At 37.4% G+C, this 15,295-nt stretch overlaps 1 protein-coding gene across 4 annotated transcripts in view; it reads right to left on the reverse strand.

The window, feature by feature from the left end:
* KCNMA1 (potassium calcium-activated channel subfamily M alpha 1) overlaps nucleotides 1-15,295 on the reverse strand; it is a 523,843-nt gene that overhangs the window by 119,141 nt on the left and 389,407 nt on the right. For all 4 annotated transcript variants that reach the window (XM_088128983.1, XM_088128982.1, XM_088128975.1 and 1 more), the window contains exons 17-18: nucleotides 14,328-14,414; nucleotides 12,174-12,250 (exon numbers count right to left, since the gene is read on the reverse strand). In XM_088128983.1, coding sequence (XP_087985109.1) covers nucleotides 12,174-12,250; nucleotides 14,328-14,414 — 164 coding nt within the window. The remainder of the gene's footprint in view (nucleotides 1-12,173; nucleotides 12,251-14,327; nucleotides 14,415-15,295) is intronic.

The following is a 15,295-nucleotide window of genomic DNA, read 5'->3' on the forward strand; positions in this document are numbered from 1 at the left end:
ATTCACTATTTAGAATCTGGTTGTTTTTTAAGCTAAGTTTGATCTAGCATTTTTTTTTTTCTCAGAATGGTAACTATGCTCGAAATCCTAATTTCATTTAATGTATATACGTATACCTTGGAAAATGAAGCTGATTTGTTCAAATACCAAATTCTGTCCATATAAGAGATCCTGCTATTAAGAGTAGATACGTTCAGCACTAAAGACTGTTCACATATAAGGTATCACCAGAGCGTACCAAATATGAGTCCAATGGAACATGATGAAGCAATCATTAACTTCTATTATTTTCAGCAAATATCTGTAGATTTCATATTGCAGCCACCATAAGAGGTCAATTTGAAAGTCCATCACTATCAAAAAAGCACTCATTCCCTTTTCAACCAGTTGACCAAGATCAATGTAAATTGACAGTTTGTCAACCTAAATGGTTTCAGGTTTATGCATTTCCAATAGGCTGTTTCTGTAAAAACCTATTTTGCCCAATTCTTCTGAGATGATTTCACAAATAACACACGAAAGTGAAACCAAAGGACATCTAATTGTTTCCCATGTGGTCCTGGACCATATTTATGGGTAACAGCTTAGCATGAACTAATTCAATTTTAGCAACTTTGAAACAAATTGCTGACAGCCAAAAAAGCATGAGCTTGAAGAGCAAATCGGTAAAAAAAGTAAAAGAATAAATAAAATTGTCTTATAATCTTAGGCAGAAACAATCACAATTCCATGTTTTAATTTAAAACATTTCCCCAGCGGCTTTGCTTTTTCTGCTTTTTCTTTTTGAACTGAGACAGGAGAATATAAATCTCCCCCATGGGTCAAGCCCTGTTCTAAGGCCTCGATGACTTGGCATCTACAGTATATTTGTCAAGCAAAGGGAACTTCATGGTTGTGGGAAAATAGGCATTGAGGGAGATGGATGAGTGATCTCTTCCCTTCCTCTCAAAATTTGCTTGCATTTTCTGGGGCTGTGTGCTCTTAGCAGTCTGTTTGAGTTATCTTGCAGCTGTTAAGGTTTGTCAACATGCAACATCAGCCTTGGTCAGAGCACCATACATCATTCTCCATGGCTTGGTTTTTAGAATAAAAACAGGATTCTGCTACAGTTTTTGACAGGTATCAGTTTACACTACTATAACATGATTCAGCAATTACTTTCCCAATTTTTATTGGCATCCTCTCTTTAGGTTTCGCCCAATCATTTAAACAAACTTTTGAATTTTTCTGTTAAAAATGTTTTGGCCTTACAAAGAAAACAAGCTTTCTTCCTTTTGTTTTTGCTTTTTGTTGAGAAAAAACCAACAAAATTGGTCTAAAAAGCATTGATTGGTTACAGAAAAATTGAACTTCCTCTATCCACCATATAAAGTTGCTTTTTAGATCTACCTATTAATCAAACACTGTAGCAAAACCCAAGGATACAGCTGTGTAATGTAGTGATATTGGCTTAGCAAACCGGTCCCTGTTTTCATTTCTATCTAAATTATATTTTAACAAAGAGCAATAATAAAATAAGACAAGGAGAAGAGACAAGAGAGGAAAACATTTAAGAACCATTTTCTTCAACAATAATTTGTGTTCTGTTCAAATCAGGAAAAGGTGCAAGGCACATTTTAAAACCAATGCATTTCAGGGACTGTTTTTAATTATTAATATCAGTTATTCTGGAGACCATGCATCATTTTAGAATTCTCTCTGTGAACATGCAGGAAACAATTTCAACTTTGATAATCAAAATATTAAAAGAACTGGCTGCAGAGGATTCTTTTTAATCAATCAGCATATCAGCAATCGCATATCAGAAAAGCAGTTTGTACAGAAACATGCAGATCATTCTTCATTCCTGATACAGAATCATTTTGCATCCATACCAAGCAGAAAAAGGAAAATAAATATTTTTAAATGCACCCACACATAGAACAAGATGAAGAATCAAGAGGGATGGGCACTGAGCGGATTAAAGACATGATGGAATGATGAAAGATTGTGCAGCCAGACACATACTGTTTCCCATTAAACCGTCATAAATGTTAATTAAATATGGCAATCAGCAGCGGGAAAGGAGATGACTCTGTATGTTTTCATTAATGTTTGTGTCGTGGCACCTTAACGTTCGATAAACGTCATCTATTTTGAAATTGCACCTTTGGTAGAAACAATCTGGGCACCAAACAATACCGTACTGTAAATTTGATGAATAAAAGCAAGCAGAAACAAAGACACCTCCTTTGGTGCTGATTACTCTTTTTTTTTTTTTTTTGTTACCACTTTCTCTTAAAATCTATTACTTCTCTGCTTTACTACTACAGCATCATTGTTAGCAAAAATAGGGCGGTGAGGACATCTAGTGGTTTATCACCAAACAACAGCTGGCTAAAGACCTGGATTCAACATCTGTCAAGTGGGGTTGAATTAAAAAATAACAATAAAAGACAAAGAACTGGACTACTGTTAAGAATTGAAACAGATATGTCATTTCAGATCAGCTCCTCTCATCATCCACAGCAAGAGGTAAATGACAATAAAGGGAAATTACAGTCACATAAGGGAATGGCAACATTACAGACAACTACACTGATTTAATTTTCTGTGGGGTGACGCTGGTTAAGCTTGCCAGTTTAAAGAATAGCCCAGGGTTACCCAACAGCCCAATTTCTGCTCTTTTAAAAAAACACAGCAGTGTGCCTTTAAAATGATTTTGACAATTGATTTTCTCTGGACTCAACAGGCAGAAGGGCTCCCCACCCCCACCCCTTCACAGTACCCAGGAAAGTCCTAAAGCTGCTGACTCTCATCATCTTTTGAGTTAATTAAGTAATTTGAGTTCAAGGGAATGGATTAACTGTTTCCAGTCATTTACCAACTGCCACCATTGCACAGTTAAGTATGAGCACCAAAAGAAACTGTCTGAACAGTCTACTATACAATTGTTTCCTTAATAGTTCATACATTCACAATATATTGGGATTTATGGTGTTTACTAAAATGACTAACTTTCAAATTCCCCTTCCTTCACTGTACACTAGTAGAGAGTAGAATACTAATAAATAAGCACGTTATCTCTATCAACCATTCTAAGCCAAGGGTGTAAATGTGTTCACTTCCTGGGGGAGGAGCTGGGCTGGAAGGGTCAAGTAGTACATTTCCAACAACCATCCCCTTTCTGAAAACACAAAGTAACATAAAATGAATTTCAGTGCTGTATGAAGAGTTGGGGAACACATGGATGAAACCAAGGGTATCAGGATCACACATAATGTTCCTTGATGAATTGGAGCCTGTGGGAGTCTCATGACATCAGTTGGTTTGACAGCCCAATCTTGAATGGCCTGTGAAGTTTATACCCATATTTTAAATTATAGATTGGTGCACTAATCCAAGTGCATTTACAGTCAGAAAAGTGCTATATAACAATGATTCACTGCTACTGTAGATTTGAGCTGTATCATCCTCTTGTTTTGGAGAAAATTTGGTTGGGTATTTACATCTGCCTGGATCAGAAAGTCCCAGATATATTTATCTATTTTCAGTGATCAACTGGATGCTTCCCTTCATTGGATACCTTCTGAATAATAGGTATTCTGTATGAAACCTATTATCTGGAAATCTCATGGCTTTGCCCTATGACTCTCATAACATGCCATTTTAGGCCTAAGGGGAAATAGAAGGAAACTGCAGTGATTCTGCCCCCGTGCCAGTGGAGAATGGCCTTTGCATCATAATTTAAAATTAGCAAATAATATCATCTCAGATTCAAAGGCATTTGGCTCAGGAGCACTCAGTGTACTTACCTCAGCATGAACATCCTTTATTCAAAAACTAAAAACAGCCTTTGCCTTCATAGGCATAAATTTTGATGAAACTTAATTTTGATAATATAATCTAATTTGCATCAAAGTGGGAATTGTCATATTTCCCTTCCTAATTCTAGGCTGTTTTGCTCTTAGTGTTCTACTCCATTTTTAGGAATGGCTTTTCAACAATAGAGTCATTCATCAACACCCCACTCCACCCCCTACCCCAGTCATTTGTTCTAGGGCAAAAGAATATTCCTCCTGGCTCCAGGAGGAACGAGCTGAGAGTAATGGAGCCAAAAGAGGAGGAAGGGGTTAGTACTGCATTTCAATTTGTTCTCATTGCATCTTTAACTGTGCATAAAGCCACTGAAGGAAACTGATTCTTACATCAGTAGCTCTCTATGCCACTTAGAGAGTTATTGTGCAATACCAGAAAGAATAGAATCTAAACCTTATACTCCGATACTCATCTACTAGAATTGACTACACTAAATATAATGGAGCTGACACTCTGGTAGTAAGTTAGTAACTTCACTGAATCTTTAGATTCGTTACGAACTGTACCAGGACTAGTGTCAGTGTGAAAGCAGAAGCAATGTGAAATCTGACAAATTAAAAAATAAGAAAAATATTTTCGTCATATATCTGTGACTTGGCCCTGCTCCTATACTCTGCTATTGACACTCCTGACTCTAAACATTATTATGACAAAGGATCTGTCAGTCTGCTCTGTGTATATGTGTGTGTTTGCGTATAGGTCAAATCTTGGGTGGTAGTCCTCAAATACTTAACTAAAAAATCCAGAAAGCAAATATTTACTTAATGCTTTATGGAAAAGCAGGAAAACTCAAAGGTATGTTCTCCCTGCAAAGGAAAAACAAAAAATAAAACCCTATCATCACTAAGTCATAAAGTTAAAATAAACACATGGCCCCATTTATCACTGTGCATTGAATGATAAATAATCTACACATTCTTTCAAGATAATTCATAACTGTGGAAGAGAATGTTATAGCCACACATCTACTTTTGGAATTACTTAAATTTCTTCTTCAAACTACGTATTCATTGATCATGTCTGATCGTTGGGGGGGGGGGGGGCAGGGGCGGGGAGGAAGAAGGGATGATGTCAAAATATTTCAAGAAGTTCCAAATTTAGTGTGGCAAAGTCCTGAACAATTGAGCCCAAATTAAATCAACAGAAAAAAAAAATACCCTCACCCCATCCCATCCTAGTTAACCGTTTGCCCTTGTTCTATGAAACCATCACTGATCACCTTGAATCTAGCTGATTAGTGTGATCCTTGAATTATTCATTTTCCAAGCTATGTTACTGAGAATACAGAAATATGTGTGTTGGCAACACGTTGTGATGTCATTCTGAGAAGTGCTACATTTGAGAAGGAAGCCTGTGTTATGTTAATGGGCCTTCTGCAAACATTTTTTCTTCCCAATTTTTTCTGGTACTACTTAAAATGGCTTTTTAACCTCCATGACGGTTACCAAGACTTTTGGAATGTGCTAGTATTGCCAAAATATATACTATGACATCTCCATTGTTTTTCCAGCAAGCCAAGGGGCTGAACACTGTCAGTGATTAACATGTTCCAATAAATGTTGTTTCTGGGTAAACTTTTAGAAATATTACATCCACCAGATCTACCCAATGCTGCTACTTTCTATAATTCAATTTCACAACTCTGTGGAAATGTTGTAAATTATTATTTCCTAGAGCAGTGTTGTCCAAACTTGGCCACTTTAAGATGAGTGGAGTTCAACTCCCAGAATTCCCCAGCCAGCATGGCTGGCTAGGGAATTCTGGGAGTTGAACTCCACTCATCTTAAAGTGGCCAAGTTTGGACAACACTGTCCTAGAGTATCTCATAATGCTGTAGTATTACATATTTTTTTTCCCCTCAAATCACCAATAAATTCTGATCAGACTTAGAAAAATGCCATGCAGATTCTTTAGACTTCAAGGGCCAACCTACATATTACATTAAATGTGCATGTTTTTTTGGTTTTTTTGTTTTAATGGAAGTTTGATCTGGTTTAGAATTATGATGCAGAAAGGTGTCCCCCTGCTATTTGCTGCAGGACAGAAACCATAGCTATTTTTCTCTAGGACAAACGACATTTTTGGGAAGATAAGTGCTGAAATTACAAAAGAGCAATGAGTGATGAATCTCCTCAGCTGTGCAAGAATCCTAATTCAGTTTTCAAAGCTGATAGCTGAAAAAGCACACTCAAAGGTGAGACACATACAAGAAAGTGTCTTTGGTCCAACATTTCTGTTTTTCACATCTAACAATATACACTTTTGGCTAAAAGGCATTTTGAAGTAGCAGATAACTCCAAATGTACATTGCTTAGGTATAGCAGTTCCAATATTAAAATTTAATTTCCACATTAAAAAAAAATTGAGGAATCACAGTGTTGGAAGTCCAATTTCCTGCTTTGTACAACTTAAAAATGTAACATGTGAATAGACAAATGTATTTTGGGGATACATGCAACAGACTTGGTGCAGATTGCAATTCCCTAGAAGCAGCACTCTGTTGAACATTATGGAAACTTGTATTTCCTAGGATAAGTTGAAGTTTAGTATTGGTGCTTATTCTATGTTGAAATCAATCTGTTGCCTATTTTTTAGTTTAGAGATATAAAGGAGAATATTAAGTAAATTTCAGAAATATCCTACAGAAATACCCTACTCATTAGACACACCATGTTCTATACTGGAGGGGCTCGCTATTACAACTTTTGAAACATTCTTACTCAAGAAAATTCGTACTACGTTATGCTTTACGTATTGTCACATGACTGCTTTTATCCAGGAGAAGCTCCCTTGCAAGCCTGGATGTTTAAATAAATCAACTACGTGGGAAGTACTTGACTGGGAGATTCGTGGGACTGGTACTCCCTTTATACCAGATACCAGAAAGAGGCTTGCAACTGGTCCCTGACTATGACATCAGGTTATTTCAACATTTCCCTAACTCATCACAAAGAGAAGCAAGTAAAAGGTAAAGAGCAGTGCATAGTGTGCAGTTAAAAAAGAAGAAAAGAAAAAGTAGAGAGCAATGCCACTAAAAATACCCTGGGTCCATACACATGAGTTTATCAATTGTGCAGCAAATAATCATCCAGAAATGATTTATCAACAAAGACTTGAGAATTTCCAGATAATTCACTAGTATATTTATGTTCTAGAACCAGTATTTCTGTGGGGCTTCAACTTAAACTCAGGTTTTGTTAGAACATAACATCAGAAGAGGATGCATACTGTTTAGGGCTTTTGGCACTAGAGTTGAACCTCAGGTAAAAGTAAGTGTATATCTGAACCACCATTTTTTATTGGTTGGCTATCAGGCATGGCTCACACCCCTGAATACTGAATCCTGCAACCTATAAAATGGATTTTTTAAAAAGAGATTTCCTTGCATTGCTTAGAATGATAATACTGGGGGTTCCCCAGCCAGAAGAAATGATTCAGTTTATATTGTAGCTACACCTCCATTTCTGGTGTTTTGGTCACTTATCCAGCAATGAATTTTGCTTAAAGCAGCTGGCAAATCAATCAATCAATCAATCAATCAGGTAATTTCCTTTGGCCTAATTGGTAATCCACTCTGTCTAGATGCCATAACATTCTGATTTTCAGTTATGAAAACACAGTTGATTGGAGGGGGACAAACAGGAGAAAAGAGAGGGACGAAGCCAAGAGAAAACAAGTTGAAAGAGTGCTGTATTTTCTTCAGGGTTGCCCTAACTTACAAGGGCAGGAAGCATGAAAAAAAGTGTGGGTATGAGACGCCACTGCTACATGCAACATAAAGAAAAGAATCAGGATATTGAACAAATGAATACTCTCTACTGGAAGAAAGACAAATTGGACTGCACTCTGGGCTACAAGGAACCCGTTTTTACTCACAATAGATCACTATCAGTGTAGTTAAAATATAGTAGGGGCCGTGTTCCAAGGCAGCAAGAGAAAAAATAAATCAAAACATTGTCAATTATCATCTGTTAAGGCAATCTTCTTCATAAATATCACTGTATACATGATCTATATCTTGTAGATGCAATAATCTTTTGAGGAAGGAAGAATCACAGCTGGAAACAAAATTATTTAATACAAGGAGGAAAGGAATGAGTAAGCACAGCCTCTCATGTTGAACGTTCATCTCAGATGGCTGTGTCGAAAATGTTAGAACTCTCATTCGGTTATATAAACTTGGGTCAGTTAACGATGGATCTTGCTGCAGTCAATCAATATAGATCAGCACATTAATATGACAAAAGTTTTGTTAAAGACTTCTTTATAGACTTCTATAGACATTTTTCTTAGATCACGCATGCTTATTTTTGGGCAGGTATCTTCTTAGAAGGATCTCCTTCCCGTGAGAAATACCTCTTCTAAAATGGAATTTGTTGCTTTACTAAAAATGACATTATTGAGTTGGGACACATGCTGAAATCAAACAAAATATCTCCAATGGATTAATTCAATAAATCAACTGGCTAAACGTTAACAAAAGCACATTCGTTTAGTTGCAATGTGTACACACAGCTACATCTTTTTCTTTAATTCCTAGCCTGCAATGAAATTGAAATAAGACCAAAACTGGAAGCATAACATGTCACAAGCTACCACAATATGGATTTTGCACAAGAAATTCATTTCCGACAGCATGGAGTAGGGAAAGGAGGGATGAAAGAGAGAGAAAAGATCGGTAAGAGGAAAATTCAGTTTCTCTAATTATCCCTGGTTTCGTGAAGCTGCAGAGCTCTGTGCTGAATTATTAATATTTGGCTTAACAGGTTTGGACAAATAGCTATGTAGGTCAGGCTCACTTTGAGACCCTGACAATACTGAAGCTAATATTCAGAAACATCTGAAGGGACGTGAAACCTCAGATGCATTATTAAAGAACATGGCTTTCAACTAGTCCAGGAAACTGCATGTAATTAATGCCACAATAATTATGATTTCCCTGTAAAGAAAATATTCTTTTGCATTTCGTTCACCTGTTTACAAAACTTTGCTCTCCTGCCTTCATTTTCTCTTAGGCTTCTAGTGTTTATTATGATGCTTGTTAGCAAATCTGAGCGGGGAGGGAGGACAACAAAAAGGGTCATTCTTCTAAATTAAGCCTTTATTTTATGTTGGAACTGTATCAGCTTAAATCAAGCATATTTCATACAGACATATAGACCAGTCAACAGTTGCTATGCATGAAGAAGAAGGGCGGGAAGGCTATCCTTTGTGTGTGTGGTCCTGCTTCTCTCAAGGCATAGCCTCTGGGCCTGTGTACCACTGAACGTCTCTCAAGTGAACTTCATATATCCCAATGAAATGGAACAGATGGGTTATTTTCTGACTCTAGTCATATGCCTCAACATGCTGCTAGCTCTCTCTCCATGGTCCTGGCCCAGTAGCTTTGTGGTAGCATGTGTGGTCCTACCATATTTGATGAAGGGATATTTCAGGTAGATGGTGAAAAGATCAGTCACTCTAGACTACACATGACTCCCAACACTGATGTTCTCCCACAACGCACAGGAGAGATTCAGGGAGCATTTGAGCTGAGGAAACTATGGAGAATGCCAGTGAAACCTGGTCAGCTTCTTTCCCACATCTTCAACAGGGTACAAGGATTTCATTGCTCTGGAACGGGTTCCCTGAAGGTAATACCTTCAAACTGCTAACTAGAGCATTGGCTATCCACATATACTGTAGATTATACCCAAATTTGTATAGTTTGAGTGGTTAGGGTTTCTTTTAAAGCCAATAATATTATTATGGTGCCAAAGTTAGAGTTTTGATTAACTTATTATAAATACAGCTAACTGCATTTACACACTGGGATTCTTAAATGTTTAAAGTATGCTGGCAGTACTACAATCAAATTACAGGTAACAGCCCAATTATGTTCTGTTTTCAGCTGCAGCCAGTGGAATCAGTGGGACTGGAATATGCCTAATTAAGCATAGGTGGCTCCCTAAGGCAGAACTGCTAACAGTTTTGCTTCATTTTGTTTTGTGTTAAAATGTCAAAGCCATCTTGGATGTATGGCTGGACTTACACAATATTTGGCCAAGTTATTTTGCCAAACCATGACTGCAGCTTTCCTGCTGAAAGTCATTTCTGGTAGTAAAACTTTGTAGAACAGACTTAGTTGGTGGGAGAAGAAATCAATTCCCATTGCTCTGGAATTCCCCCCCCCCCCAAAGTTCAGTTCTATATTTCCATTGCAAACAAGCAATTTGGAAATGTAATGTAGTTACATTAGTGTAATTCCAGCCTGTGTGTATAAATGAGATCTCACAATAAAAGGAACTGAAAATAGGGTACCAAGATGATCTGTCTATTTGTCCTCCCTTTATCCCTCTTCATTTACCTGGCTGATGACTTGCTTAGCACAGTACTTCTGACATCTCTTCCTCATCAACGTTTATTTTTCTCAGCACCTCTCCAATGCCATTTCCTCTACTGGAGTGACTGACATTTCCAATCAGAGGCTACCTTTTAAACATATCTGGGTGTGTGGGTATGTGTGTGTGTGTGTGAGGGGCATCTTCTAAAAGTTTTCCAATAGTTTTAGATAGACCTTTCAAAGGATTAATTCAACTTTCTTTCCTGCAGCTTCCAAATGTCACTCTACTGCTTGGTATCTATCCATCCATCCATGATCTATATTTCTCCAGAATTATATGACTTCAGCCTGAAGCTGTGGAAAAAGTTGTATGTTTGTAATTCTCTTCTTCCATAGTGCATAGAAAATTAGCATAGAAAGGAAGAAATGTATAACATTTGATATGTATGATCATTTTGTTATATTTGAGGAACACCATAAGCCATGACAACTTTCATTTCTGAAATGCCAAGCAAAGTGATACAGACCAATAAAAAAATTACTTTTGGATTGCGTTTATTATATAAAGGGCTCGTCTGGTCACCTTTTTTAGAGAATTGGGTAAAACCCACAGTATGTCAGATACATGTGAAATGGAAATTGATGAACCTGCACAAAAGCTTTCCATTTGTACAGATGGATGATGTGTTGCCAAGTAACTATGGAAAGGTTGCAGGCACTGCTTAGCTCAGAATGACATTCCCTACAGCTGCCCTTGAATCATTCTTTTTCTTTCAACAGCTCACCATCTAAAATCAGAACAGACCTGGGTCCTTGGTTGGTTCATCTCAATCAAAATATTGGTCTGACTTTCGTATTTAGCACCACTATGGCAGATGGTGCTGGTACTTAGCTCCAACCACTCTTACTACATGGAGAAGTCACAGTGGTATGTTATGCACAGAACTCTGCATACACTGGCTTTCAATTCACTGCACTATTTATTCAAAAGCCCAGTGAAAGAACATCACTCTAGTGGGTACAGAGCACTCTACTGAAAGGGAGTGTGAAAACTCTTTGTATTCCTGAATGTGATACCAGAAATGGAAAATCATGATGATCCATTAAGGGCTGCTGCCTATGAAAGATGGCAATGCAGTTCTAGTTGGGCCCATCACTGTGACTGGCCAATGCCAGCATAGGATGCATTCATAATCATTAGAGTTAAAAGAAAACTCAGTGAGGATCAATAAAGGGACACTGACTCAGGTTTTAATGCACCATGTGAGCTTAGGGGCTCTTGAATGAGAAACTAAACAGAGCCTACGGACCAACTCAGAAACACTCAACCACTTTGGCTGGTGTGGGTCTTCCGGGCTGTGACTCAACCACTTTGCTTTGGAAAATACAGAAGCTCAGGGACAGGGGTTTTCTTTTCTTTTCTTTTTAAGAAGAGGAGGGAAAAAGGGGTTTGAAACTTCCTACATATTTTCCTCTGAGCAGTGCTTGATAGGAAGATATGGACAAGCCTCACAAAATTAAAAACAAAAACAGAATAAAAATAAAAATGGCATAGTTTATACTGATGGTGGAAAATTGTTACTCCCAATTTAAAAAAAGAAGAAGAAGAAGAAGAAGAAGAAGAAGAAGAAGAAGAAGAAGAAGAAGAAGAAGAAGAAGAAGAAGAAGAAGAAGAAGAAGAAGAAGAAGAAGAAGAAGAAGAAGCCAAAAACCTGAATGAAGATCTAAGGATTGAAGAGTATAAATGTTCAAAAGACACACACATTGAAATGACTGGAAACGTTTCCTAAAGACGTTGGATGGATTTCATAGCAGGGGCAAGCACAGGAAAGATCAAGATGGTGGCCATGATCATGCAATACTTTTTCACATGTATTGCTAACATGGTGCACATTGACCTTTTGGCCCTCACCCTCCATTTCCTAGTCTCTTTCTACCAGGGGATTCTTTAAAGCATAGAAGAAAATAAGAAGGGGTGGAGAAAATTACTTACGTCGTTTGCAGCCACATTTTTTTATCCTTTTGGGATCTGTGATGTCATCGTGACACGCTTTGCAATAAAAGAATGCCCTAGAGGGGAGGGAGAAAGTGGAAAAACTGACACTTTTCTTAATTCATACAAATGAAATTAGTTCTACATTTTCTCTCCATTACAAGTGTCAAATTAATAAAACATGCCAGCACTAATTTCCTTTAATCTTTTGAAAGGTTTAGACATTTAAAGAAGGAAATGTTTGCTACAAGACAATTAATTTCAAACACTGGCTTGGGTGATTCAAGTTCATGCTTCTTTTAATAAATTTAACTTGAAAATAATTGGGGGGAATGGTTAATAAATACGACATGGTGGATCAGATCATTCAGCTTTCATCTTGGAAAGAAGCATCCACAGTGACTTTTTTATCCAAACACACACGAGATGAAAAACCCATTCTTGGCAGAGGAACTGCAGACTCAAAGACCCCTGATTTTTAATTGTTTATGCTTTTTAAAAACAAAAAAACAAAAAAACAAAGACCAGACAGAAGATACAGAAGACTATTTGTTCCACTTAGTTTCACATGGCTTAATGGTTCTGAAGGAATTCAAATGCTGCTGTGGAAGAAATGCAGGACAATAGCATTTATTGCTGTAATTCCAGTGCCAAGCTACCTCTGCAGCTTTGCAGATATTGGTTTCGATTCAGAGCGCTCTCTATATTGGTGAGAAGTTCTGCTCATGCAGTGAAGAGGATTGTCTATTTTTTCTTTTCTATACCTTAAAAAACAGGCTTTGGGAAGTGAGAGGACTCCCAAGAACGCTTTTCAAAGGTAGAGTTTACTGAAATTTGGAAAGGGAAAAAAATAGAGCTTCCTGCTTGCAGATCAGGAACATTTAACCTAGGCCCTTTTGATTTATCAATTCATTATGTTACTGTGCTATATTGGGCTTGAGCTAAATGACTTTCTTCCATACGGATGTGATAACTTTTCTGCCTTTGTACACTGATAAGGTTTTAATTGGCTCTATTTTTGGGGGGTGGGGGCGGGGAAGAGATTCAAACTGTATTGGCCATCTCACTGAAAATGTCAACTCATTGTGCCATGAGAAAAGACAATAGAAATTTGTCTTTGGGATAAGAAAAATGGGATAGAAATTAAGAAATGAATTGAAAATAATGTCTTTTGCATCATAACACTACAAGTAAATCTATAAGAATTTGGAATAGGCATGCATTTCTGGTCACTCACAACTCTAAAATTGGAGACTTTTAATGGTAAAAAAGCAGAGTTAAATGTATAAACCAGTACATGACATGCTAATACCACAACCAATGATGCTAAAATGATCATCATCAGTCTTACAAGAAATGTAAAATGTACAGAAGTCTTCAGTTTGGGGAGAAAATCTCATTAAGTTATATGCTGAAAATAGGGGACATAGCAGAGGTACATAACATTATAAATGGAAAATGGATTTTTTTCCTCCCCCTTTAACAGAAGGGGATGCAGAAGATTCAGCCTGGATATAAGAAGGTAGGCACTGTACCAGACAATATAAAAGCAATTCACTGTCCTAATGCTGAGTTGCTTTGATAGGATTACCAATCTGAATTATCAAGGAGAATAAGCTCTAATTGCTAAATCAAGTCTCCACATTGAGACACCATGCTGTACCTTTGCATAGTATAAGATGGAGATCTCCAAAGTCAGGGGAAGCTTCTGATCCATCCAGAAGTCTATGCTGAAAACAGAACACCTAGGCTGACTGGACTTTGGTCAAATTTAGCAAGAACTGTTTCCATGTTCAGTGAATGCCTGCAGGTTTCTCTGACTCCTTACCACATAAAAGTATCCAGAGAAGGGTTTTCTTTAGCAGCAAGTGCTTCTTAAATGTCGTCTGACCCCTTTGATACTTGTCAATTCCTTCACCACTCTTATCACATCACATCCTGCCCCAGCTGTTTCTGGGACTGGGAAAACCTCTGGAATGCATCAAGGACTCTAAGAGATAGGAGGAGTGCAATTCATCTGTGCCATATTAAGGGAGCGGAGCTTAAAACTACCACTGGATATGACTGGGGGAAAAAAAAATCTGGCTGATTTAATAACCTAAGTTTGACACAAACATTAACAAGGAATAAAAAGCCAGAGTGACCAAGCGTTACCTTTTCACTTCTTTGGCATCACTTGCAATGAAGAATCCTAGAGTACCCTCTTGAATTTTCACATGGTTTCCAGGATTGATTAATATACTGCCCAGTAAAATGGAACAAAACGACAAGCAGAAATCAAAAAGAGAATGCTGTATGGACATGCTACTTTTGAGCTGTGAAACCAAATTCATTACTCCTTATTATTCTGTTATAGGGGGCCCATTAGTTTGGAAAACCCAACAGTCAACTAGAAGCCATTTTTATGAAATGTTTCAAAATACCAAATATTAGCTCTATTGAAACATTGAAGCAGAAAGCAAGTCAAACTTGTATCACTAAAGTCTTATCTTAAGACTTATCTTAAAGGCTGAGCAACTTTAATTAGAGGGAGAAAGGGGAAAATGTACAAAAAGCTTTGATTTTTGCTCTGCATTAAAAGCTGACAAAATCATTATGATTGATGCAAAGAGAAATGATTCCCATGGAAAATGTTTGCTTGGAAGAGGCTTTCTCCTCGGGCAGTTTACCCCTTCATGCCAATTTCTGTTGAAATAGAGTATTATTAATGGGCCCCCTATTACTGTCTATCACATGATTTATAGCATAGTACATATATATGCTTAGGGGGAATGGTACAAGACAACCATTTACGATTGCTAAAGAAAACATAAAACGAGTGCAGTGGTTAATCATTCTTCCAGCCCAAAGCCTCTTTTCAGAGTGTTGTCAATAAATAAGTTACTCATCCTTTCCAGAAAATCAGATCAACTACATTTCAAGGGTTAGACTAATCTCATTGGACTGACTTCTGCGTTTATGATGTACGCTCTTCAAAATTAACAGTGCACAATTTAACAGTCTTGGACCCTGCCTTTGGGAAGAGAGGGTGAACATGGACAGCCACTGATGAAGTAGTTAACTTATACATCTGGAAGAATAAAGATTTTGGCAACCAATAAGTTTGTAAGTTTCAACATTCA

This window comes from Python bivittatus, unplaced genomic scaffold (genome assembly GCF_059951505.1).
Source record: "Python bivittatus isolate LINGU-HERP-01145 unplaced genomic scaffold, Pbiv_v1 ctg000050_np1212, whole genome shotgun sequence".
NCBI lineage: Eukaryota > Metazoa > Chordata > Lepidosauria > Squamata > Pythonidae > Python > Python bivittatus.